The sequence below is a fragment of the Sus scrofa genome, chromosome 1 (genome assembly GCF_054392235.1).
Source record: "Sus scrofa isolate SSC_HxYL_T2T_F1_AM1 chromosome 1, Sscrofa_HxYL_maternal_Yorkshire_Landrace_v2.0, whole genome shotgun sequence".
NCBI lineage: Eukaryota > Metazoa > Chordata > Mammalia > Artiodactyla > Suidae > Sus > Sus scrofa.
In genome coordinates this window covers 220,831,725-220,859,371 of record NC_139383.1, presented here as the reverse complement: position 1 = coordinate 220,859,371, position 27,647 = coordinate 220,831,725, and the positions used below count along the sequence as shown (strand labels likewise).

At 34.5% G+C, this 27,647-nt stretch overlaps 1 protein-coding gene across 3 annotated transcripts in view; it reads right to left on the bottom strand.

Annotated features, from left to right (window-relative positions):
• The window catches only part of LOC102165580 (uncharacterized), a 1,236,614-nt gene that overhangs the window by 657,826 nt on the left and 551,141 nt on the right, over window positions 1-27,647 (bottom strand). For all 3 annotated transcript variants that reach the window (XR_014821705.1, XM_084985760.1, XM_084985761.1), the window contains one exon: window positions 5,878-5,949. Coding sequence is in view for 2 of the 3 variants with exons in the window: in XM_084985761.1 (XP_084841887.1) it covers window positions 5,878-5,949 (72 nt within the window). In the remaining variant the exon portion in view is untranslated. The remainder of the gene's footprint in view (window positions 1-5,877; window positions 5,950-27,647) is intronic.

The window sequence follows — 27,647 nt, the reverse complement described above, 5'->3', positions numbered from 1 at the left end:
AACTGTTGAAATTTTTTTTTTTTTTTTTTTTTAGCTTTTTAGTGCTGCACTTGCGGCATATGGAAGTTCCCAGGCTAGAGGTCAAATAGGAGCTACAGCTGCTGGCCTACACCACAACTACAGCAACACCAGATCCAAGCTGTGCCTGTGACCTACATCACAGCTCACAGCAACACCAGATCCTTAACCCACTGAGCGAGACTAGGGATTGAACCCGTGTTCTCATGTATACTAGTCAGGATCATTACCACTGAGCCACGATAGGAACTCCAAATTTTGTTGAATATTATATGCACCAAATACAGAATAGAAATTTGCATTAAGTAACTATTATCCTATTTTGATTTTCATCTCTAGCATTACATATTTATATAAGTTTTGCATAAATTTACTCTAATGTAGCTCAGGCTATACCTTAGGGATACAAGCAAAAGGGGCTAGTTTTTAAGTACCATATCTAAAATAAGTGGGAAAAAATGAAGATACATAATATAGTTACTTATGCTAAGTAGGTCAGCTTCTGGGAGCCAAGTTAAAGAGCCAGGACCCAATTATCCCTCATGGCTGCATCAGATCCTCATTTTAGTTGCTGAGCCCCCCTATTGGTCTGAAAACAAAATCACAATCCTCTTATAAAACATCCTTTTTGAAAACCAAATGTTATTCTCCATTTAAAGTCTGATGTCACTTACTAAAAATATGTTAATATCTAAAATAAACTGAGTGCTCAATACCAGATATTTAAATGGGTTGTATATTTTAATTATCATATAAAAATGTTATTAACACTCATTCAAAATTTATTTTATAAATATTTTCTTAACTATTAGGTTCTTGTAATTTTTATTATTTATTTTCAACCCCTCTTGGAAAATCCTTGCTATTTTCTATTCACCATATTTTTTCTCCTGCTTTTCATGACAAGTATGACAATACAAGTATAATTATTTACAAAAATTTATCTAAGTGGTCTTCACTGCAGACAGCTGTGTTACTTCTCACATATTTTATGATAAAAAAGTTCAAGCTAAACTTATTGGATATTCTCAAAGCAAAAATTACATTGGGAAATGTTAAACAGGCAAGAAAAATTTTATTCTAGGCAATAGGGGAGAGAACAGAATGACGTCTGAAGTCAGTTCCACTGAAATAAAAGACCAAAGAGTTTTTAAGAGCTGGTATTTCTTCTGTGTTTGTTAATTGGCTTTACCCAAGGGAAAAATAAACTTTCTCGTATCTTCAAGACAAGAAGTAGTTTTACAACTTGGAACAAGGCTCCCCTCTCAGTTAGGCTACCACACTCCCACAGACACTGGTGAACAACCTTCCTTGATGACTGCATTTCAAAGAAATGACTCCTGGACCCTTGAAAAGACAGCGCCTGATGGTAAAACTGGCAACAAGAATTTATGTACGTACATATGTATATATGTACGCATTTGTGTATTTGAGACATAATGGGCATAGCATTGTATTAGTTTCAGGTATACAATGTAAGTTTATATTTGTATAAACTGCAAAAAGATCACCATAATAAGTCCAATAACATCTGTCATCATACCTAATAGGAATTTTTTTTCTTGTTATGAGAACTTCCAAAATCCATTCTCCTAGCTGCTACTTAACTGTAGTCACCATGCTGTACACTTTACCCCTATGACTTATTCATTTTGTTAGGTAGAAATTTACCTTTGACTCCCTTCAATCATTTTGTCCACTTTTGACCCCTTGCCTCAGGCAACCACCAATCTATTGTCTATATCCATGGGCTTTGCTTTTTCACTTGTTTTTCAAGATTACAAATATAAGTGAGATCATATGGCATTTATCTTTTTCTGTCTAACTTATTCCACTTAGCATAATGCCCTCAAGGTCCATCCATGCATGTTGTCTCAAATGGCATGATTTTATTATTTGCATGGCTGAAATATATATATGCATACATATATATGTATATATTATCTATTATCATATTTTCTTTTATTTTTATTTTATTTTATTTTTATTATTATTATATTTTTTTTTTTGCTTTTTTAGGGCTGCATATGAGGCATATAAAAGTTCCTGGGCAAGGGGTCACATGAGAGTTATAGCCATCAGCCTACACAACAACCACAGCAACACCAGATCCAAGCCATGTCTGTGACCCACACCACAGTTCATGGCAATGACAAACCCTTAACCCACTGAGTGAGGTCAGGGATTGAACCTGCATCTTCAAGGATACCAGTTGGGCTTGTTACCTCTGAGCCACAATGGGAACTTCCCACATTTTCTTTATCCATTCTACCACTGATGGATAAAACTGTATGTCTTCCATGTTTTGGCTACTGTAAATAATGTTGCAATGAGCATTAACGTGTGTATCTTTTTGAATATGCATTTTTGTTTCCTTCAGGTAAATCCCAGAAGTGGAATTTCTGGACCGTGCAAGAAACTTTTTAATATATTTACATTCTCAAAGGGGTAGAGAAAAAACTTACAATTACAAGTTTTCTAAAGCAAATACTCTATGAAGAGGGAGGGGAGGGACCTCTGTGGTTAGGATAGCTTTGCTCCACAAGGATCAGAGTGAGAGGGAAATCAGAAGCCTATAGGCAAAAATAAGCCTATCTAGCTTTCAGTTAAGCAGAAGGAAAGCTTAAGGCTTTCTTGCTCAGTATCACTGTTAAACAATTTCATATTCAATTATGAATAAATTTAGCATTTCGGGATTCTTGGAGTTCAGAATAGATAAATGCAATGGGTTAAACCAGAGAGGAATGAGTGAAAATTTCACCACCTTATAGCAATCTGATGATGTAAATTATTATTTTTTTAATTTTAAAGTAAAACAATTTGACTAACATAATTAATATTTTGATATATTAAAGTTATGAAAGATGACTTCACATACATTGTGCAAATAGTAATACTAGTTGAAGTAACCTAAGTTAATACAATACTTATAAGAATTTTACAAGTGCTTGTACTCTGAAAGAATATGATTTATTCTGATCACCAATCTGAAAAAATAAAAACTATGCTATAGATAATATTGCTGGAAAAATTCCCTTCTATATTTTGATAGCCTTTTTTCCTAACAGGGCCTTGGTATTAAGAACAAATTTCCATTTTTTTCCTATAGGCTACATCAACACATGGGAAATACAGTTTATTGGATCATGTTTATTTAAGTACTCTTGATGCAAATAAATATTAGAAGAGGGGAAGTTAGGCAATGCACTTCCAGGTCCAAACTCAGAGCAATAACTTTGTTTAAAATATTGTAACATTTAATGTGATCTTATTATTATCATCTCAATTTTTCCTATGAAAACTCTCAGGATCACAGAATAAATAACTGGTCAAAGTCATGTTACTAACATTTGTAAGAACAAAAATTCAAACCAAGTTTGGCTCACTGCAAATCATAAGCTGTTTCTCTTATAGTATACTTACCGTCTGAGACAAATTATTATAGTAAATACTTATTTTATTTGTGTATATACACTGAAAACTTTATATAATAATAATTTGGCTTAATAATTTATTGAAGATTAGATATTTTTAGGTAATAGATAGGAATGTCAATAAGGATATTGCAGTCCCCAACAGTGAGATATCATAAATTGAGCTACGACAATCATTTCTAACAGTTTTCCAAAGCTGGAAAGAAACATTACAAAATAATACTTTTTCAGAAAAAACAACATGTGAAAAAAAAACATCCTTTTTTGATACACAAGAAAGGACTGAAAAGGCAGAATGAATGTTTTAGTCTGTGTACTGCCACGTCACCACCACCCACATCAAGCAGAACCAAACCAAAATAATTTATACATGCACATCCCCTCTCCATACACACGTACACTCCCACAAAGATCAGCACTATTGCAGCTAAGATCAAACCTAGCTAGTCCCTGAATCCCTGAAGGTCTAATTGATAGTACTCGAGTCAGCAAAAAAAAATCTAAATAAGATTCTTGGGCTTTGTATGAAAGAATTCCAAGAATAAAATCTGTAGTCTGTTTCCAAACATAGGTCTCAGCTTCACTGAGATCAGAAAGGGTCACTTGTGAGTAAAGTGAGATTTCTAGGTTTGTATCATTGTTTTGCTTTTTTTTTCCCCCACCCAATTCACAAAGTGGCCTGGTAGTCAGACACAAATAAAAGGATGAATTTAAGATTGTGTCTTGAAATATATTAGCAAGTGAAAACACACAGAATAAAAAACAAAGTCATTTTGTCAAGGTCTGGATGGTAGCAGTGTATCATCTGAGTATGTTTTGGATAAGCAGTAGGCCGGCAGGTATGGAAACTTCATGTGATTCACTAAAACATTCAACTCCTGTCCATTGATACTTTGTCTCTACAATTTTATTCTTATTGACTCTTACGCATCTGATTTATAGATAAAATATTTTTAATGAAATATTTGTCAAATACCACTTTCTAGAAACTATGTGAATATATATTATACATACATATGTATAATATAATATATATATATGTATATATGTGTATATATATATATATATATATACTCACACACACTTAATATTTTAATCTTCTCAGGAAATAGGTTTAAAAATATTCTGAGTTTATAGAGGCCCATTGTGTATCTACTAAGTTTATGCCTCAAGACAGAATTCAGTGCAGTCAAAGGATTAGAGTTTTAAATGTGAACCCTTGTGAATAAGTGAATGTCTTGACTTTCTTTCCTTTTTCTTGTTTTCTGCTCCCACAAGTTAGGTACAGTGAAGTCAAGGTATAATTTTCCCAAGAAAGCTGCTTCTTCAGAGCAGGTTAATCTTTGAACTATTTCTGTATTGACAAATTATTTTTTCCAAGGGCTCTAGCTATTAATGTTTAAATTTACTGCACCTTGTTATATGTTTTTTTGGCTCTGGAGCTCAGGGACAAAAGAGAACCTTAATGAGAAGCAGCAGCAGCAGCAGCAACAGTGGCAACAGCAAAACACTTCTTTATTGGGGTTGATTATTTATTAGCAAACAAATGCTATTTGTCATATTTGGTATTTTTTCGAATGAAGTGATTGGTCAAATCTCAAAAGAGAAAGTGTGTTCTTCATTTTGATGATCAAGTTTGTCATTTGTATAAATGGATAATCGGTCCTGCAAATTCAGGTATTCTCAGCAAGAGAAATTAACGTGTCCTGGATTTCCCACTGTGGCTCAGTGGTAACGAACCCCACTAATGTCCATGTGGATGCAGGTTCAATCCCTGGCCCCTCTCTGTGTGTAAAAGATCTGGCATTGTGGTGAGCTGTGGTGCAAGTCACAGACGTGGCTTGGATTTGGTGTTGCTGTGGCTGTGGCATACAGCTGCAATTTGACCTCTAGTTTGGGAACTTCCACATGGCACGAGTGTGACCCTAAAAAAACCAAAGAAGAAAAAAAGACAGAAAGATAGGAAAAAGAAGTTAATGTGTCCAAAATATTAGTCATTTGGAGTTAGGAGTGAGAGTCAGATTATAATATCACTTAAATAAATATTAACCACATGAATATAATATAATGTATTAAGCTTCTTATACTATATACAATAAACTACAAAATTTATGTTATATTCTATATAGACTTCTTAGTAATTTTTGTTTATTATTATGTTTTTATAACATGTTTCAAATGTTAGTTGTACATGTATTCATTGTCTTCATCTATCCCTTTCTCTGTAAATTTATAATAATAATAATGCAGGTGAATATTTTCATTTACTTCAATATAAAGTAAGTTTCTTTCCAAAATTGACCTGAAAAAATATGAGTTATTTCATGAATCATGAAAATTACAGAATGTAAGAAAGACTTACATGACTACAGGTCCCTAAAGAAGGGTGAAAAATACCTGTAACATCCTGCATTGGGTTACCTACCTACAACCACACAGGGACCAATTATACAGATTGAGGATAGCTTGACAGAATCAACGATGAGTTCAGCATCGCCTGAAAGAGAATCGAAGATTAGATCAATATAGTTCTGGCACAAATGAAAAAACAGGTAATTAATACAGGAGGCCAACCAATAAATTAGGCAATTGTGTTAAGGAAATGGTGTGGGACTTTTGCTGCCCTAAAATTTCCTCTGTAATCACATGGAAAGATTTAGTTTACTCTGGATTCTTTACCATAAATAAAGTTTCCTCACTTGACTTATAAGATCTACTAGCTAGACACATGGTACAGAATAAAAATCAAAATTAGTACTTTATATTAATAAAAATTTAGCACAGAAAAAAAAAGAAAAAATCACAATGCCATGCCATGGGTGATACTGTGTGTCAGTATCAAATGGATATTTGTGAATAAAATTTTCTCTTTATGTATATTAACTATTTAAACACAAAGCTTTGAGGGAGGTATGATTATTATCTTCATGTTACAGAGTGGGAAATTGAGTCACAGAAACATAATTTAACTTGCCCATTTACCCCCAATATTTAAAAATTTTCATTCTAGTTGGTATTCCTAACATCTGAAAATTTATATCTGTAATTCTAATTTTCATAAAGTAAATTTTATAATTAAAATTAGCAAGGATTCAGAAAAAACTTTTTCAAAATTGTTTGGAAGGAATCATAACACATGGAACCATTTTTTAAATTGTCTAATTATAACTTTTATCATATATGCATCAATAAATAGAGGTGGGAAAACCATACACAAAATGTTGATTCTATCTTAACAACATCCCATAAACCTTTGGGAGGGCTTTAGGTAGTCTTGTGTCTATATTCTGAGGTCACTCTTGTCATATGCCAAGGCTATAGTTTAGATAAACAGACAACCAAAAAATATGTATCTTTTTAGGCACAGATTGCTGAAATGTCCAGAGTTGACTGTCAATTGATATATACGACTTTACTTTCCCTCAGTGATTACTGCTTTATAACATCAATTTAAATACTAACAAAATTATTTAACCAAAAAATTAAAATAAGAAAATTTGAATACAAATTCATTATATGTATAAATTATCTAAGTGATTTACATTAGTAAGCTAGTCTGTTGTATTTGTCTTCTATTGCTTTGTAACATACTGCCACAATCTTAGTGTCTGGAAATAACACCAATTTACAATTTATCTTACAGTTTCTATATGTCAAGAGATCTAGGCATGTCTTAGCTGGGTTCTTGGTTCAGGTTCCCCAAAAATGAAACCAAAGTGTCAGCAAGATTGCATTCTAATCTGGAAGCTGGACTAGAAAGGCATCACCATCTCAACTCTCCCAGAGTAGACGGAGTCAAGATAGTGGAGGAGCAGGACTTGGGACTCACCTTCTCCCACAAACATATATATATATATATATATATATAAACATATATAACTATATGTGCAATGATTCTCACAGAACATCTACTGTTTGCTGGCCAAAATCTCGACTTCCAAAAAGGGCAAGAAAACCTCAACATGACTGGGTAAGACAGAAGGAAGAAAAGGGAAAGCAAAGAGAGACAGAAGAGAAAAAAAAAAAGGAATCTGGACAGAATCAGCACTCCTGGTGGGAGAGGGGCCTGTGAAAAATGAAAGGAATCTGCACACAAGGAGGTCCCTTGACTAGCAGGGAGATCAGCCCTGATAGAGAGGAAACCTCAAGGCCTCAGAGAAAAGCACAGCAGCTGGTCTGAGGAAAGCAAAGCAAAGACAGAGCCATGTAGATAATCAGTACTGCTGCCTGGTGCACCCCAGCCTGAGACATTCTTCTAGTCCCAGGGAGAGGGCTAGGCTTGGCTTCATGGAAACAGCCTGAGAGAGCCAGAGAGTGGTGCACCACAGCCAAGGGAGTATGAGAGGAGGCCGGGCCTGCCAGAGAAGCAAGTTGCCATTTTTAGGGAATGTGGGGAGTGGTGGTAAATGGGAACACCATAGGAGCTTCTTTCTCTGAGACACGGGCACTCAGGGGTGGGGCAACTCTTACACAAACTACACGGATGAGTGCAAAATGCTGAAGCCATCTCAGACTACAGAGATGGATGTCGCCCACCACTGCTTGCTGCCCCCAGCACCCCAGGGACTGATGCCACTGTAGAGGGCCCTATGACCTGGTGTGTCCTTTTGCCCCTACCTCTCTAGAAACACATATGTGCCCATGTTGCTGCCGCTGAGGGACCCTTGACTGGGCACTTTCATCTCCCTGGAGGTTGCCACCGCTACCAAGCATGCAGTGACTAGGAGCCAGCTATAGGCACCGCCAAATATTCCCATCTCTCTGGAAGCATGCACAGGTCATACACCTGCATACCCTTTATCAAGGGGATAATGTCCTGCACACACCCAGGAAAGAGACAGAAAGCACCCTAACTAAAAGCAGTCCCCATTCCAACAAATTAGTAAGTCTTCACAAGCTATCCAGCAATTCTCATGCATAGAAATAGCCTTTTGAGACTACAGTGGATAATTCTTTTCCCTAACTCACAGGATTCAGTGAGAAAAATAAGGAAAATGAAGAAGGAATAATTCTCACCTAAAAGAACAGGATAATTCTTCTGAAGGAGCAAAGAGTGAATCAGACTTCTTCAGTCTAATAGACACTTGAGTTCAAAGAGGAGGTAATGAAAATACTGAAGGAGCTAAGAACAACTATTGACAGTAATGTAGATTACCATAAAAAAGAATTAGAAACTATGAGGAGGAGCCAAGGGAAATTAAAGAATTAATTTGCTAAGACAAAAGCTGAGCTAAAGGCATTAAACAGCAGAATAAATAATGCAGAGGAATGAATAAATGACTAGAAGATACAATAATGGAAATCACCCAATCAGGATAAAGAAGGAAAGCCAAATTAAAAAAAAAAAATGAAAGCAATAGAAGAAATCTACGGGATAACATAAAACCTGCCGACCTACACATAATAGGGATCCCAGAAGAAAAAGAAATATAAAAGGGGATTGAAAGTGTCTCTGAAGAAATTATAGCTGAAATTTCCCAATCTAAAGAGGGAAACAGATCCAGATACAGGAAGCACTGAAGGTTCCCAACAACATGAACCAAAACACACCTATATACTGAGACATATTATAATAAAAATGGCAAAAATTAATGATAGGGAGAGAATTCTAAAAGCAGCAAGAGAAAAACAAAGAGTTAATTACAAGGGAACCCCTGTAATTAAATCAGCTGATTTCTCTACAGAAATACCACAGGCCAGAAGGGAGTAGCAAGATATATTTAAAGTTCTAGAAGGGAAAAAAATATTGCAAGCTAGAATACTCTACCCAGCAAGATTAGAATTAATTTTTTTAATGATTTTTCCTTTTTCTGCCAATTTTCTACTATAGAGCAGTGACCCCATCACACACACACACACACACACACACACACACATTCTTTTTCTCACACTATCCTCCATCATGCTCTATTACAAATGACTAGATATATTTTGCTATGCTATACAGCAGGATCTCATTGCTTATCCACTCCAAATGCAATAGTTTGCATCTATCAAGCTCAGACTCCCAGTCCACCCTACTCCCTCCCCCTCCCCCTTGGCAACCTCAAGTCTGTTCTCCAAGTCCATGAGTTTCTTTTCTGTGGATAGGTTCATTTGTGCTGTATATTAGATTCCAGATATACATGATACTATATGGTATTTGTCTTTCTCTTTCCGACTTACTTCACTTAGTGTGAGAGTCTCTATTTCCATCCATGTTGCTGAAAATGGTATTATTTTATTCTTTTTATGGCTGAGAAGTATTCCATTGTGCATATATACCACATCTTCTTAATCCATTCATCTGTCAATGGATATTTAAGGTGTTTCCATATCTTGGCTATTGTGAATAGTGCTGCAATGAACATATGGGTGCATATATCTTTTTCAATGAAAGTTTTGTCTGGATATACACCCAAGAGTGGGATTGCTGGATCATATGGTAGATCTATGTTTGTTTTCTGAGGTACCTCCATACTGTTTTCCATAGTGGTTGTACCAATTTACATTCCCACCAACAGTATAGGAGGGTACCCTTTTCCCCACACCCTCTCCAGCATTTGTTATTTTTAAAATGGAAGCAGAAATAAACTCTCTGAGGTTGTTGGTAAGAATAATTTCCTAGTAGCTGTAGTTTCAAGGCAACTTGCTGCTTGAAAGTCAACAACAAAGAGAATCTTTGCCTCTTCATGCCTCTAACTTCAAAGAATAACTGACTCTCTTTTAGAGAGATCACATAATTAGATCAGACCATCTGATTAATCTCTCCCTTTTAATTAACTTAGAAGGAATGAACTGATAGGGACCTTTATTAAATTTGCAAAATTCCTTCACTTTGTCACATAATGTAAAAACTTTTGCAAGTTCTACCCACACCCAGGAGAGGGACTTATACAGAGTGTACACAACAACAACAACAAAAAAAGGAATTTTTAAAAACATCTTAGAATTCTGCCTATGACATATGTTTGAAGTATCCCTTCACACTGTATTTTCAACCTCTGAGCAGTTCACCTAGCTGGAAGAGGTCTTTCAATTTTTAGTAATGAATTGCTTTTGTTCTCACTGATGTGACATTTGAAGCAACAGAATTACAAAGCTAAGTTTATTGTTTAGCATCACTTTTTGAATATGTTTTGCTTTCTCTTTTGGTTGAGGTATCATTTACACAGTGAAACACACAGATCTTAATGGTAAGGTTTGATAATTTTCACCAAATATTAAAGACTCTAGTAACCCACACCCAAATCAAGACAAGGAATATTTTATCAATCTAGAAAGATACTTCGTGCTTCTTCCTTGTCAATGACTACCCATGCTCACAGAGACAATAACTGCTTTAAATTCTTTCTTCATACATTAAATTTGCCTACATTAAAATATGTTTGGAATAATTTAATACATCTTTTGTCAACTATATTTTTTAAATTTTTTTGTCTTTTTAGGCCACACCTGTGACATATGGCGGTTCCCAGGCTAGAGGTCAAATCAGAGCTGTAGCTGCCAGCTTACGTCAGAGCCACATCAACACGGGATCTGAGCCACGTCTGTGACCTACACTACAGCTCATGGCAATGCCAGATCCTTAACCCACTGAGCAAGGCCAGAGATCGAACCAGTGTCCTCGTGGATGCTAGTTGGGTTCATTAACCACTGAGCCACGACAGGAACTCCCTGTCAACTGTATCTTGAAAGTTCATATTTTAAATGGTTTTTAACATGTCATCACCTATTTACATTAAAATGTATGCAGACACAAGAGGATAATTTCAAGATTGTGTAATATATTCACACTTTCATGGAAAGCATAGGTTCAATCTTTGCATCTTATTTAGTTCATTTTAACATTTATCTTGAAGAATAACTATGGTTTTAACTATGAGGATGGAAAGATTTATAGAGCATTTCCTCCATGCAAAGCTTGTGGTATGAATAAAAGGTTTGTGAATTCTGTCCATACATGAAATCTTGAAGAAATATCTACAAATTTTATGTTATTAGAATTTGAGAATCATGAGCTGTGCAATACAAACTTGTTGTTGTGGTATGGTAAGAGATCTTCATTATCGGAGTTAAAGTAAGGAAACTATTGTTTGGGATAGATATAAGTCCTTCAAAAGTATTTTTATTGTGTCTTCAATTTTTGTTTTGACTAGTGTCATAGCTGGGTAACAGAGTCTGACAAAAAAATACATAGTTCTGAAAGGATATATAGAAACATTCATGAGCTTAACAAACTCAATTGGTGCTACTATTTCAGTAGTCATATAAAGCAATATTCAGAATTCATGCCATGTCCCTAGAAAGAGGGCAAAATTCTCCTTATAAATGGAAAAAGAAAATATTTAAAGAATTATTTACATCTGTTTTATTCCTTTTCTCCTTTGCCACAAGAGTATTTTCTATAAGCAAGAATTATTTAGACTAGACTAATCATTTGGAAATATGACACTAGTATTATTCCAACTTTTATCATTTTCATTATTTCAGACAAATTCCATTTTCATCTTTCACTGGGAAGATGCTTTGATGTCAATATGGTTTGAACTGAAGCCACAGCCAGGGTTTGTATGCTTCATAGTAGACCATTAGTTTCCCACTTCTGGATGACTCATCTTACATCTAATTTTAATATTCTGAAGTTTCAAATTCCTCTCTTTAGTAGGCTGACTTGCATCTAACTTAGGCCACAATATTCTCATCAAAGCATTTTCAAATACATGAAACTATAATGCAAATATAATGTAAATAAGTTAATACAGAAAATTTAAATAAAAATGAATTTTAATAGATAAAACTTAAAACTTTCTTGACACGAGAAACCTTACAGGAAAGAAAGGGATATTATGCAAGGCCAAAAATAAAAGGGAGCTACAACTCATGTCAGTGTTTATGTGAGTGGGCTGTGACTACATTGATATCACTGGTGCCTAGAGCAGGTTTTCAACCCCTGAGTAAGGTTGAACACTGCCTTTGAATGAGGCAGTAAAATCTGCCTCTTGTAAAACTAGAGCATAGAAATAACGCATTATTTTGAATCATCTGTAAAATGTGAGGAAATGTCAGAGCAAGGACACTGAGTACAGCCTTTGGTAAAAGTGAAAGTGTTACTAAGTGCCCTCGTTAAGATATCACAATCCAAGCTTTCTTTGCAAAGCAGATTTTAAAAATGCTAATGTATTTCAGAAAGTTCAGATAATTAGCAGGATGCAGAAAGAAAACTTTTAAAACACAGGTATTGAGAAGAATAAAGATTTTCATAGATATTTCAAAAGAAAAATACTTAAAAAAATCTATTAGTAAGCACAAGAGATAAAACTGCCTATGATCTGTATTACACCAGTACCCTAAAACAGTTTTCAAAAGGCATTCTTCAGTTGTACCTTAAAAAACATAGCTTCACCTCAAGTTTAAGAACTGAAAAATGCAAAACATTTTTTTTTTTTGGTAAAAAATGTCTACCTTTCAAAAGCAAGAGAAGTTGTCTAGTTTATTGCTGAGTCTAAAGGGAATTAATTAGTAAAAGTTCTCCATCACTAGTTTGAAGTCATGGGAAAGGAGAAAGAAGTACAGACCTAGAAAAAACAAAGTGTAGCAGGTATAACATGAAAGAAACAGAGAATAAGCTTCACTGAAACAAATCTATCTGGTAGTTTAAAAGGGATATTAGTAAATTAAAAACGGGGTCATTCATTTCAGATGTTCTTTAGTGTGGATCAAAGTACGCAAAAGAAATATTCACCTTCGAAGTTAGGTCTTCTACTTGAATTCACATACACATAGGGCTTTTCACTCATAATTTGCCTTAATGAATTAACTACTTCTATATTAAGTAATTCTCTATGTAAGCTCTCTGCTAATAAGTGTATGACAGATCAGTGTAAGTTCCTTATTGCTGGGAACTCACAGTCCAACAAGCAGGGAGGGTATGAAAGATCCACATGGCCACTACAAATAGTTTTTTAAGTTGTACTCTGATCATTGATGCCACATCTAAGCAGGTACTGATCTCATAGCAACCATAAATTTGTATATTTATTAAAATAATTTTTGGCCAATGACAACAAATTATCTTACACTTCTGAGCCTGGTGTTTACCTTTGTTTGTTTTTATTTTTAATACAGGTATTTGGTGGACAGCCATCAACAAGGTTATATAACCCAAATGCTAGGTTCATCTTTTCCAAACAAAACTTGATGGGATAAAAACATTTCAATTATTCTTTTGAGGCTCAGCTATAATGCTAACAACACTGAGACTAAAACCTTCATGAAAATGCATAGATTTATATGGGCAACAGAATCGTATGAATCAAAATATTTTCATTTATAGAAACAGAACATTCTCTTCCTACATGCACTGTGACAAGGAAAACCAAGTACATAATGAACAGGCAGTTTGATGAGAATCAGAATAAGAGCAACAACATAGATAAATGGACATTTACTAGCAACAGGGCTAACATACCTAGTGTGCATATATATGGATTTATAATTAGATTTCCCTTGATATTGAGTCTATAATATTCAAATGTTATGGATAAATCCCTAAACCCACCTGTTACAATTAGGATGGTATTGCTAATGAAGTAGTAATACCTCATGTCTACAGATGTAGCCTTGTTATACATACATATATGCACACATATGCATACTTATAATACGCATATTTATGTTTAGATGGGCATTTATACTGTTATTCTGTTGATTCTTTTTCCTGGTTTTCACTCAACAACTCATTTATATGTGTTAACATCTTTCCATTGATTCTTGGTACAACTGCTGGTTTTCTGACCCATAAAAAACATGACTACCATTTAACATGCTACATGTTGACTTTTAAATATGTGTCAGAGAACATATGATTGTTGAGCTGGGGGTGAAACAGAAATTATCCCAAACAGCAGAAAAATCATGACATCAGTATTAATAATGTTAAATATTATTATGGTTAATGGCAAATTTCTTCCTATTGTAGAAGTTATGGCACTTCTATTGTAGAAGTTATGAGATTATAATATATTTAACATGAAAAATATTTGGGTAGAAAAATGACATTTTATGTAACACATGGTTTCACTGTATATAGGAATCAAACAATAGTTACTGACACACACCGTAAGAGAAGGAAAGACCAACAAAAATGTTTTCATAAAGAGTATGTAAGCCTAAAATACTACATTATCTTCCTAATAGCCTATCTGATCTACCAAACTTTATAACAAAAAATTCATGAAGAAAATTTACTAATGCTGTCTTTCTTGCAGATATACCTCCTCTAAGTTTGCATGACTTATTACTGAAAAACGACAATAATATCAACATTTAAAGACCCTGGAAAGTTCACATTAATTGAATATAATATGCTAAAATGGACTGATACCAGTAATGTGGAAAAAATAACAGTGATATCTCAAAGTAATTAGGCAAAATAAATAATAGCAACAACAAAAAAGCCATCAGAAAAATACAAACCCATTTAAAAACATTTGAAATCATACATTCTTTAGAAGGTAATCAGGCTAAAGGGAAAATTGAAAAATTTAAATATTTTCCTCCAATATGATGTTATTTCAATTTCTATTTGATTATTAAGCCTCTATAAAATTACTTGTGTTAATTATCAAAGGAAAAAACACTCAGTAGCGACACTGTGGCGTGAAATGCAAAATATTCATGCTATATTAAAGTAAATCATAAAACCTCAAAGAAATTTGTGCTTATGCTTGTATGCTTACATTGAGACTTGCAATACTAGCACATATATGTTTATCTTTTAGCCCAACAGGTGTTTCTTAATAGTAAAGAATAAGAAGCACGTTTAGATGAACTCTAAGGTCATATCTAGCTTTAAACTTTAGATTATTATTTTAATCAAGATGTTTTGGTCTCAGGTGGCAGAAATGCCACTAATACACATTTAAGGAAAAAAATTATCTTGTAAAAAGTACGAGACGTGATACAGATTTGGGGAAGCATCTGACACTGGGGCTAGTTACAAGACTCACTGTCAGTTCTTTCCTTTATTCTTAGGCAACTTCACTTTGTGGTGGCCTCTGGCAACTCTTAACTCTGCATCGTCTTCAGTCCTACCTTCTATTTCACAACAGTTCCTACAAAATTCCTGGAATTAAATTTCCTTCTTTTCATGGCCATCCCTGAATGTATCACTGTAGCCAGTGGGAAGAACTGCATGATTTGGCAAAGTCTGGGTTATATTCCAATCTTGGTTGAGAGAGGCAAGAGGTCTCCACAAAGGAAACTGAGGTGTTATATCCATGTTTTTAATATTGCCTCTTAGCACTTGACTCATATCTGGGTCCATGCAGAAGATTTAAAAATGATCAGTCTTCATCCCTCTTCTTCAGTATTCTCAACTATATCATATACTGGATTATAGTTTGTTTATTTTTTTCGATTATGGTGGCTGCAAAAAGAAAACATTGCTGTTTTTGCTTGTTCAATGTATCATGAACTAGTGGACAGGAATTTTTTTTTTAATACCAAACCTGTGGAAAAATCACTATATGGACCTGATAGGGTATCTATCACCACAGTGGGACCTTAGAGTAAATCATCTCAGCACAAATACTCCCTTAAAAGCATTATGAGAATGGTACCTCACACATGGTACATGATGAATCTTAATCTTATAGATTAAACAAAGAGGAAAACAAAGAGGAAAACAAAGAGGATGTAATGTGTTTAGAACAGTCTTATCCAGTGAAGTTTTTTTTGTGATGATAGAAATCTTTTTAAATCTGTGATGTCCAATTTAGCGGCCACTGGTCACATGTGGCTCTTAAATACTTGAAATATAACTAGTTTGACTGGAGAACTAAATTTTTAATTTTACTTACTTTTCATTAGTCTAAATTTAAATAGCACTGTGGGCTATTGGCTATACTGGACAATAGTGATAGAGAATAAGCTACATGAGGTCACTGTATAAACTACATGAGGTCATGATATATTCCCACATGGCATAGTTTCTAGAGAGAAGCGGGCATCTTATATTTGTTGTTTTTGCTGTTGATGGTAACAGCAATAGTTGATATTTCTTAGGCACTTCCTATAAGCCAAGCACCCTCCTAAGTTCTTTAAGACTTCACATAAATATCTTTTCAAAGATGCCCCACATCTAACTTAACATTATAGTGCATATCTTAGAAGTTCAGAATGTTGTGACAGTGACAGACTCTAGTCCATTATAATGTATGAATTGAATAGCCTCCATTCAACAGTATATTCTCTGAACAGACTATAATATGTACACTATCATTGCTGTTTTTTAAAAATAAATATTATGGAATATGTGATAAACAATTACACATATTAAATATAAATTATAAGTTCAGACAGAGACATACATTCATGATACTATCACCACAATCAAAGTATTAAATATATCCAATAATTTCAAAAGATTTACTATGTTCTTGTGTGCGTGTGTTCAGAACACCTAAGATCTACTCTCTTAATACATTAAGGTGAATAATATATTATTAACTATAGACATTCTATTATACAGCAGATCTCTAGAACACATTCATCTTACATAACTGAAACATTATGCTTTTTGAGAAACTCCATATTTTCCCTTCCTCCTAGCCCTTGGAAATCACCAGTCTATTTCTTGCTTCTATGAGTTATATTATTTTAGATGCCTCATAGTTAGTTTGTGTCCTTCTGTGACTGGCTTATTTCACTTGAGACAATACCCTTAGGTCCATTCATATTATAGAAAATGGTAGAAATTTTTTCAAAAGCTGATTGATATTCCATTGTATATGTGTATCTGCCATATTTTCTTTATTCATTCATCTGTCAAAGGACATTTAGATTGCTTGCATATCTTGACTATAGTGAATCCTGATACAGTGTACATGCAGTGTACATGGTGGTACAGATATATGAGATCCTGATTTCAATTCTTTTGGATATACATACAGAAGTGGAAATGTTAAGACCCTACAGTAGCTCTATTTTTAATTTTTGAGGGAAACTCTATGCTACTTTCCATAATGTTTGCATCTGTATAGGAATTTCAGTTTCTTCATGTCCTAACCGACACTTACTATCTTTTGACTTTTTGATAGTAGCCATTTTAACAGATGTGAGGTAACATTTCAATGTGATTTTTATTTGCATTTTCCTGATGATGAGTGATTTTGAACATATTTTCATATTCCTGTTGCCCAGTTTTATATCTTTGGAGAAATGACAAATGTGTATGCAATTCGTTTGCTCTTTTTATTTTTTATTTATGTATTTATCTATTTATTTAGCTTTTTAGGGTTGTACTCTTAGCATATGGAGCTTCCCAGGGTAGGAGTCAAATCAGAGATGCAGCTGCTAGCCTATTCCACAGCCACAGCACCATCTCAGCTACATCTGTGACCTACACTACAGCTCACAGCAACACCAGATCCTTAACCCACAGAGCAAGGGATCCAAATCACATCCTCATGGATAATAGTTGGGTTTCTACCTCTCTGAGCTACAATGGGATCCTTTGCCCATCTTTAAATTGGATTTGTTTTTTCGATATTGAGTCGTACAAACCCCTCATTTGAATATTTTGGATATTAACCCCTTATCAGATAGATAGTTTACAAATTTTTTTCCTTATTCCATAAATTGCTGAAGGCCTCATACCTAATAAATTACAGGACTAACTTATAAATTTTCTCAATTCAAATACAAATCTTCTCAATTCATTTTTATTTCTTAATCCCTAACCTAAATACCTCATTTTGTAAAGCAGATTATCTAATAATATGTTCCTCTTTGTAGTAGATGTAATTCTTTTGTTTGCTTGTTTGCTTTGCTTTGTTTTTATGCCTCAAGTTTGTAAAGTCTTATTTAAATGTCTCCGTCTTTTCTCTGTCAAAGAACAATCCTGCATTTAATTTTGTCAAAGTGCAATAATGAAAAAAAAGCATCTCCCCAAAGTGGTCTATATTAGGCAAATTTAAATCATAAGAGGTCATTACAGTGAAAAATCATGGAAATATAGCCATGACTAACAAATTGCTTATACTTTGGAAGATATTCAAGCTCCTAACTTTGTATATGTAAAAAAAAAATTAAATGATGAAATGCGATGTAGATGAATAGGTCTTTATAATTGCATGTATGTTTGCCTGCTAGACTCCTTCTAGCTTTTCATTTATTTCTGGCATTTTTTTGGGTAAAGGCAGAATATCATTCTATAATAGAGGAGCATTCTGAATAATTTTAGTACCACACTTAAATATACTACATAAAAGGGTTTATTTAATCAAGGACTACAATTTTGTGATAGCATTCCTGACCCACAGTACAAGAACTGGCTTTTAATGCACAAAGATATCTGGTTACCATGACTATAATTACCATAATTTTACACCTATTAATTTTGTCTGTAGAATTAATTTCCATAACTTATGACTTGAAACAAAAACATCAGCCTTGTTTCATAGTTTCCAAGAGCAGAATTATAAACCTCATAAACGCCAACTGTTATTATTATTTTTTCTTTTTTTCCTCTCTCTGAATCCTCCAAACTGGTTCCCTCTTATTAAAATTCAAACAGCTGTGAAATGGCCAGGCGATTTAAAGATGAAAGTAAATGTGAAGTGACCTTCATCCATGCTGAACAAATAGAATATTATAAACATACTTTCCAGTTGAACTTACACAAAGCAAATTAAGCAACACCTAGGGCTATAATTTACAACAAAAATGTTTCTTAAATTTCTGACAGTTTCATTTAACTGACTAATTAAATTTGCTTGTAGGCATTTTAGAGATGGAGTCTAATAACTGCACTGTCATTTGGGAAGAAAATGAAAATTACTTTTTTGTGTGTGAGATATGTTTGTAATGGTCCAGATCTCATACTAAACATTTGACAAATATCAGTAAGTATTTATGCCTAGTTGTATTAGATGATAATGCCAATTCTATTAAAAGGCGATTAAAAGAAATCTCACATGTAATAGCATGGAACTGTAAGTGTACATTTTCTAAAGGACCTGCCAAGGAAAGAACTTAAAATATATTTCTGCAACATGAACAATATGCGCTTACTATATATTTTGTTTACTTTTTGCTTAGAAATGAGAGGAAAACCCATTTTATGATTCTCCATCTTTCTGTGCTACTTCTTCCCATAAATGATCTCAATAAATCCCAATGCCTAGAGACAGGATTTCCTAGATTCCAGCCAAAGAATGTCATGGAGGACTTGGAATTCAGCTTCTTAATACACACGTTTATACGCTGAGAAAGCTAATCAATTTTTTGATTTCCCACTAAAGAAAACCAAAAATACAAACTCTTTTTTTTATAAGGCCGTAAGGAAAAACATTCAAATAGAGTTTTGCAAACAGTGTCTTCAGGTGAATCTTAGAATAAAATACCCTACAATCTTGTCTAATTATACCCACAAAATGTGGATAATGGTCAAAACACTGATTTTCTCTTTTTATTCTCTTTAGAAACAATCCAAGATCTTGGCATATAAAATATAAAACACCTGACAATGCTTAATAATTATCTCTTTCATTATGTGTAATTGTGTTATTCATTTCATGAAAATGACATTTAAGAGAAAAATGTGAAAGCTGCAATTATATAATTATTTTGCCAAGTACCAAGGCTCTCTGAAAATCAGACTAGCTCAAGGTTTAAAATTTCACTGAATCTATGTGCCAAATTATCCACATTTTATTACCTCTCTTACCTCCCATTAACCTGTGAACTCTCTGAAGCCATGATGGGGTATTTGCTCATCACAGAATACCCTAAAACCTCTAGTAGAATACCTGACTCATACAGTCATTCAATATACATTTGCTGAGTTGAACTGACTAAAATGGTTAAAATGAAACTAAATTAATAGGGTGTGCATTCAGGGAAGGGGAAAGTTAAAAAAAGCACCGTTCTTTGTGGGCTTCATTATTCTTGCCACTCTAGTGATTTCATGTTTTCTCCCTATTAAAAAAAAAGAAATCAATCCTCAAATGTATATCAGAAGTGACAAAATATTTCCATTATGGAAAATTTTACACTTATTTTGGTGTTAATTAGAGAAAAATTGGGAGGATTTTTACACTTCTTGTTTCTCTTGCTGTATAGAAAATTTAAGGCAACCCTGCTAAAGCCCCTTCTACCCTCCCAACTACATTTTCAAAATGGACCTTGGAACCAAATCATAAACATGGCCCATAACTTTAGGCTAAATTCTGATCCATATTTTACAGAGACAATTTAGATGATCCATTTTTGTCATATTTCCAGTGTTGGAATCAACCAGTCAAAGATCACTAGAAATATGCAGTCACACAATGAGGTTTATTTAGCTTTCTGCAGTGAATGAGAGCACGTTTCAAAAGAAATATGGGAGTCTTAGTATGAGGGTGTTTGAGGGGGCATCTTCAAGGTTTGTGCTTGTTCTGGGTGATTTTAAGGCAAGTGTAGGGAACGGGATGTCCATTTTGAATTGAGTGCCATTGGGATGTGAAGGCAGTGTGGTTAATGGTTATCTTGGTAATTTTTTGTTTAAGAGGCTTGAAAATTAAAGCAGATGTTGTCAAGGGTAGAGAAATAATAATACCTGAAATTATCCAGAAGAGTGAGGCTGACAAGCTGCATTACTATTATATGTTTTGGCTGATTAGTGTACGTGTTCCTGCCTTGTTCCATCCACTCAGTTACAGAGTGATTTTTTGTGAGTTTTGTGTATTCTCGGTATACATATATCAGGTACAGTTAGAAACACAATACCCCAGTGACAGCTTCCAGCTGCCAGTTTTTAAGGTCATTTTTTCCCTTTCTTATGGAATATTATTATAGTTATGTTTAACCTTTTTGTAATTTTTAAATCATGGATTAAAACTAGGCAGGTGATAAGAAGTGTGTCCTCCTGTGACTGCTTCATCTAACACAGACCTACTCATTATTAAGGCAAGCCTATTCTTTCTAAGTCAGATCTCTCTTTTAGTCTAGTTGGTCAAGAAAAGTCCTATATATGGAAAAGAAAAAAAAAAAAAAGATGATCTGCTCTCCCTATTCCTATGGCATAAGCTAAAGTAAAGTATTTGATAATAGAAGTCTAGAGTTCAAATTGAAAATCTACTATTCATCTTGGAAACTCTCTTTCAGATAAGATTTCATAAAGACTCAATCAGACTGGAGTTCAATCTAGATTTGACAGTTACTCATTTGATACTAGACTTTATAATTCTTGGTGCAAAAAAAAAAAAAAACACTTATCTTGTGTCAAAATAGGCTGAGGTAGTTGTTTTTATTTACCAGGATTCAAAATGTAGGAAATTACCTGGTAGAGATCAGGAAAAAGAAGTCTAACTTATCAAGTCTGACATACCAGGTCTGACTTATTGAGAACAGGAGATAAGACTCAACAGCCGATGCTAAATAATTGTGAAACAACATCTGATTTAAATACCAGGGGATGTGAAAGTGACCCATGTGCTTTTGAGCAAAGGATCCCCTGAATTAAACTTGTTGACTCTTAAGCAGTGTGCCTATGAAGATAGATGGGGAATGTGATAGAAAATAGGTGTGGATCCAATATTATTATAAGAAACTAACCTTAAATGTTATTTTCCCGTGACTATCAATGATTGTTGTTCAAACTATATACACACACTTACATCAAACTCAGGAAAAATTAAAAAAAAAATCCAAGAGCAAGAGAGGGGTTCTACCATATTGGGTAAGAAACTAATTATTTGGGACACTTTTCTATCTTAGAGAGTGGTGTTCACTTGGTGTTTTGCTTTGTTTGTTATGGTTCCACTAAACTAGAATAAAAGTCCTTCTGATCAAGGATTCTATTTTACCAGAAGTTCAAGAATGGGCTATGGAAACTTACATTAAAGTGGAAATCTGGAAATTAATCTTGAGGCACAGCTGGGCCTAAGGACTCAAATATATTCAACCTCAGTTTCTCTACATGCCTTCTTTTCTGCTTTACTCTGGTCTACGTTTCTTGTACTGGCTTTCATCTCAGTTAGTTTCACTCCTCACAGAGATTCATATAGTCACCAACTGCCCAAGGGCTTCTTCCTTCCAATTTAGCAATGTATTTGGATGCTCTTGGTTCCTTGCCTATATCCCCTTGGTACTCGTGGTTCCTGTACATGCCAGTGGCTTCTCATCCCAAACATCTACAATCTCTCTGCCTGGGGTCTTTCTGTGGCTGTCAGAACAAGATAAAGCTGGAAGTGTGGAGGATATAACAACCTTCAACTTCAAGGTTTGTTCTACACTGTTGCCCAGAAGTTCCCAATGGGCTTGAGCTCCAATTTCCCAAAGCAGTGGTCTGCTCATTTAGCACATCCTCAAAAGATTATTTTCCCTTTCCTGATCATTCCCTGTTTTCCTACCAGTACTTCACTGGACCACCTCTGAAACCAATTTCTTTCAAATGTAGGCTTCAGGGTCTACTCCTGTAGAGATCCAACCTAACACAAGCAGCCTCAAAGTATAGAATTTCCTCTATATATCAGAGAAAGATGTTAATTAAGTCTGGGATACTCTGAGGGCTGGGTCCAAGGCACATGCCCTCCCTTTTGCTAAAGAAAGAACCAATATATGTTTATGTTACAAAAGCCAACTCTATTATCTAAGGAATAAAATCTGTGAGACAAGCAAAATGGAGTATTTCCATAATAGTTTGGTATAGCTCTTAAGCGAAAAACAATGATATGAGGCAGAAGATAAGGAACATCTATTTTTGGCTTACAAGGGACACCACTCGAATTATTATATAACAGTTCACACTGTCTACTATTTTTTGGAGTAACATTTCAAGTTAAAATCATCCAGTATCAATTATAATTTATTTTAAGCTACTAATTTTTACATGTATCTTGATATTTAATTAAGTTCCTATTGGAATATTAACTAAAAACTCAATATATATAATATGACAAATTCCTACAGACTATAGAAGAAAATTTTTTCTACAGTTTTTTGTTTAAAAAATAAATATGTGAGATTCTGATGAAAATCAGAAACAATGGAAAGGATACCAGATTGGATGTAAATTGGATGTATAGACTTTAAGATGTATGGAAATGTTACATTTAACCAACTTGTTTTTATATCAACTTTAGCAGAAACACTGTAAGTATTCTACATGTACTGTAGTCTTCATAAAAATATTAGAAACTTACTAGATTTTTTGTCTTTTTCTTTCCTTTTTTTTTTTTGCTATTGAAGTCTGAGTCAAATGCTATGTACTCTGAGTTTTGTCTCTATTGAAAAGTCATAAATCCTGGTGTGTGACCCATCCATGGAATTTATTCTGGAGTCAGACGCAGGAGTAGAAGGGCATGCTTACCAAAGTCACTTCTACACTGAAAATCTTACTTACTGGCTGGAGGGGACAGAGAGTATGATATGTATTCTAAGACATATATGTATCATAAAGAAGTTACTTAGAAGCCTAGGGGCAAAGAATAGTGATAAGTGAATAATAAGCACTATTATTCAAAGCAGAAAATTTATCTTTAATAATATCAATACCTGTTGGCTAATAAAGCAATGGGAAACCACAGGTAACTGGCTATCCTGAGAGAAGTGGAGTAAATTCACATTTACCTCTGAAAGCTTGGAAACAATTTTGTTGAAGAAGCCTTGGGAAGATATAGCAGAGCAATTCATACTCAGCTTTAGGATAATTAATTGTCTTCCATGATATTAATTGTCCTAACTGGAAAGAATTCCAGCTCCCCAGGGTAGCCATATGAAGAAGTTCTGTGTCAAAAACTGTTCCTGGAGTTCCCGTCGTGGCGCAGTGGTTAACGAATCCGACTAGGAACCATGAGGTTGCGGGTTCGGTCCCTGCCCTTGCTCAGTGGGTTAACGATCCAGCATTGCCATGAGCTGTGGTGTAGGTTGCAGACGCGGATCGGATCCTGCGTTGCTGTGGCTCTGGTGTAGGCCGGGGGCTACAGCTCTGATTCGACCCCTAGCCTGGGAACCTCCATATGCCGCGGGAGCGGCCCAAAGAAATAGCAAAAAGACAAAAAAAAAAAAAAAAAAAAAAAAAAACTGTTCCATGTGCTTCCCATCTATAACGTCACAACTTCCCAGGCACCGGTTACTGAACAGGGTAAAGGCCGAGCAGAGCTAAAGAGCTATCATTAACACACAGACTACAAAGAAAATGAAACAAATAAAAAACTTAGAAGAAAAAGTACAATCCATTTGGATACCACAGGGTGCCTAGCAACCATCTGACTGGACATTATTAAAAGGGGAAGTGAATTTTAATCTTATAATTATGAAAGAAAGTAGAAATTATGCAAAAGATAGCACATTCAATTTACTTTTCCTACTTGAATTTCTCTAGGTTTACAAGTCCCATTTTCATGGCCCTTAGTACCCCTTACTATTTCAGTTTCTGTAACTGCATGCTTTACTGTCATTTAGGGGTAAGGGTCTCTGTTTACAACCAGCTTAACAGTTCGTAGCAGTGCAGATGTCAAAAGTTGGGAATATTTTATATTTGAAGAAGAAATAACACAAGTTTATTTGCTAAGTTAAAACAAAAAAAAAAAACTTTTTTTTTTTTTTAACCTGAGAAACAATTATTTTTCCATAGACCTCGAGGGAGAGGATCAGCTAGATTCCCAGGATAGATGTGACGAAAAGACAGTTTTGAGGAGTTTCAAGTTTTTTTGATGACTTTCCAAAAACTACTGAACAAGATGAGAGGAAAAAGCCAAAGAATGAGGGAAGAAAAAGAATGAGAGTGAATGTTAGCTGCATGCAGAAACACGCTCATCTTCACACCCCTGAGAAGTCTGAGAAAGGCACAGCTATAAAGTCCTGTATGATTGAAAGTGCCCTGTAAAAAAGTACTCAAGGTGTGACCTTGAGCAAGTAATAAGACCTCGCTGATCTTCATCTATAATATCAGAGAGTTGGATAAAGAGGTCTTCAAAGTTATTTTCAACCCTAATCTCCTCTGTATGACCTTCCATGAACAGAATTCCTATTCTTTTATAGGCTACAGAGAATTTAAAATAAAACAGACATACTGTATGAAGCTATTCAGTCAAATAAACCATTTTGGGAAAATGTGCTTGAGGTTCTTTGCCTCCTGAAGAAATGAAGAGTATCTTCACTTTGCTTTAGGGTGGTTTTAAAGGAAATCAGATATGAACGTGATGATATATGATACCTCCAAGCTGTGTTATGCTTCCTAGCCTCTCCCCTTCAACAATGCTGAACTTCAGAAATAGCTACAAAAAAAAAAGGGTTTTCCTAGTGTTCGAGGTAGTTAAAAAAAATGGAAACTCAGAATGTCAGGATTTCCTTTGAGGTTTGGAGTTGATTTGAAATGTAACTTTGGCATTAATTTGAAATGTAGCCTAAAATAATTCGATAATTGGTTTATGCCAGTGATTTTTCACATGCAAAATTTGAGGTTTTAGTCCATAACTGCTTCTGTCTTTGGTAGACACATTAAGGAGACTAGAAAGAGTCTGTGAAAGGCCTTGAGCTGCAGCAAGGTAGAGATACACAAATGTAAGGCTGTTTGTAATCATCATTACGCTGCTATTTATTTTTGCTGAGTGACTGCATTTGAGTCATAAACTTGGCATTCCAGCAGTAAAAACAAATGTACTTTCTCATTGGAAATGCACTTCATGTGTTCTTAGGGAAGGCAAGATTGGCCATTGGACATTTCAGAAGGTGCAATTTCATGTGAGATATATATATATATATATATTTTTTTTTTAAGTTGAAGAAGCTATTTAAAATCCTGCTTTCAGAGTTCCCATCATGGCTCAGTGGTTAACAAATCCAACTAGGAATCATGAGATTGCAGGTTCGATACCTGGCTTTCCTCAGTGGGTTAATGATCCAGTGTTGCAGTGAGCTGTGGTGTAGGTCGGAGACACACCTTGGATTCTGTGTTGCTGTGGCTGTGGTGTAGGCTAGTAGCTGCAGCTCCAATTAGAACCCTAGCCTGGGAACCTCCATATGCCACAGGTGTGGCCCTAGAAAAGACAGAAAGACAAAAAATAAAAATAAATAAATAAAATCCTGCTTTCTAATTTTCTTTATTTCTGACATTCAAATGTTATTTCAATTCAATCTTATTAAACAGCACTAAGCACACTTTATCTGTGGGTTTCAGACAAGAGCAATAAAAGGAGAAAAGAAAAATGATCAATGAAGATGTGTATAATGCTCAAATATCAACTGTTAACACATTGTTAGTTAATAAATATAAAATAAGACTAAGGTTATTTCTCCTTCAGAATTAAATCATGTGAATAAACTTCTGTCACAGAAAATTTTGACAAATCTTAATTTAAATTTTATATCTAGAACATTTAAATGAAGCTTTGCTTTTTGGTTGTGTACCTGAAGTCCATGGGACATAATAATAACAGTAGCTTTCTATTTGCCAGACACCATTTTAATAGAGGGCTTCTTATTACTATTGGGTGGGTATTTGCCTTAACTAATTTAATCTTTACAAAAAACTCTTGAGTCAGTGCTATTATTATTTCATTTTAAATTCTAGGAAACTAAGTCATAGGAATAACTTGTGGAATAACTTGTTCAAGTCATAGAAGGTACAACTGGAATTTGAGTGTAAGCAGTTCACTTCCATATCTACACAATTATTACAATTCTACAAATAGTCTCTCCTGCAAGAGATTCTACTGATGTTGTAGGGCTCTGATCCTGTATATAAATAGCAATTGTATCATCATCATCTATTACAAAATGGTCAAATAAAGTGTAAATTAATTCTGAATTAGGGTAGGGAAATGAAACACAACACTTGGATGAGAGCTAGAAAAAGCAATTTTAGTTCTGACACTTTTTGTTTCAACTTTTAAAAGAAAATGTATCAAAGTAAAATTGATTTAAAATGTTGGGGCAATTTCTTCTGTACAATAAAGTGACCTCATCATACATATATATATCATTCATTTTCTTATATTATCTTCCAACATAGTCTATCCCCAGAGAGTAGATATAGTTCCCTATGCTGTACACTAACATCGCATTGCTTATCCATTCTAAATATAATAGTTTTTATTTACCTCCACAAACTCCTTGGACAGCCCAATCCCTTTGTCCTCCCCATTGACAACCACAAATCTATTCTCTATGTCTGTGAGACAATTTCTGTTTGGTAAACAGGTTCATTTGTGCCATATTTTAGAA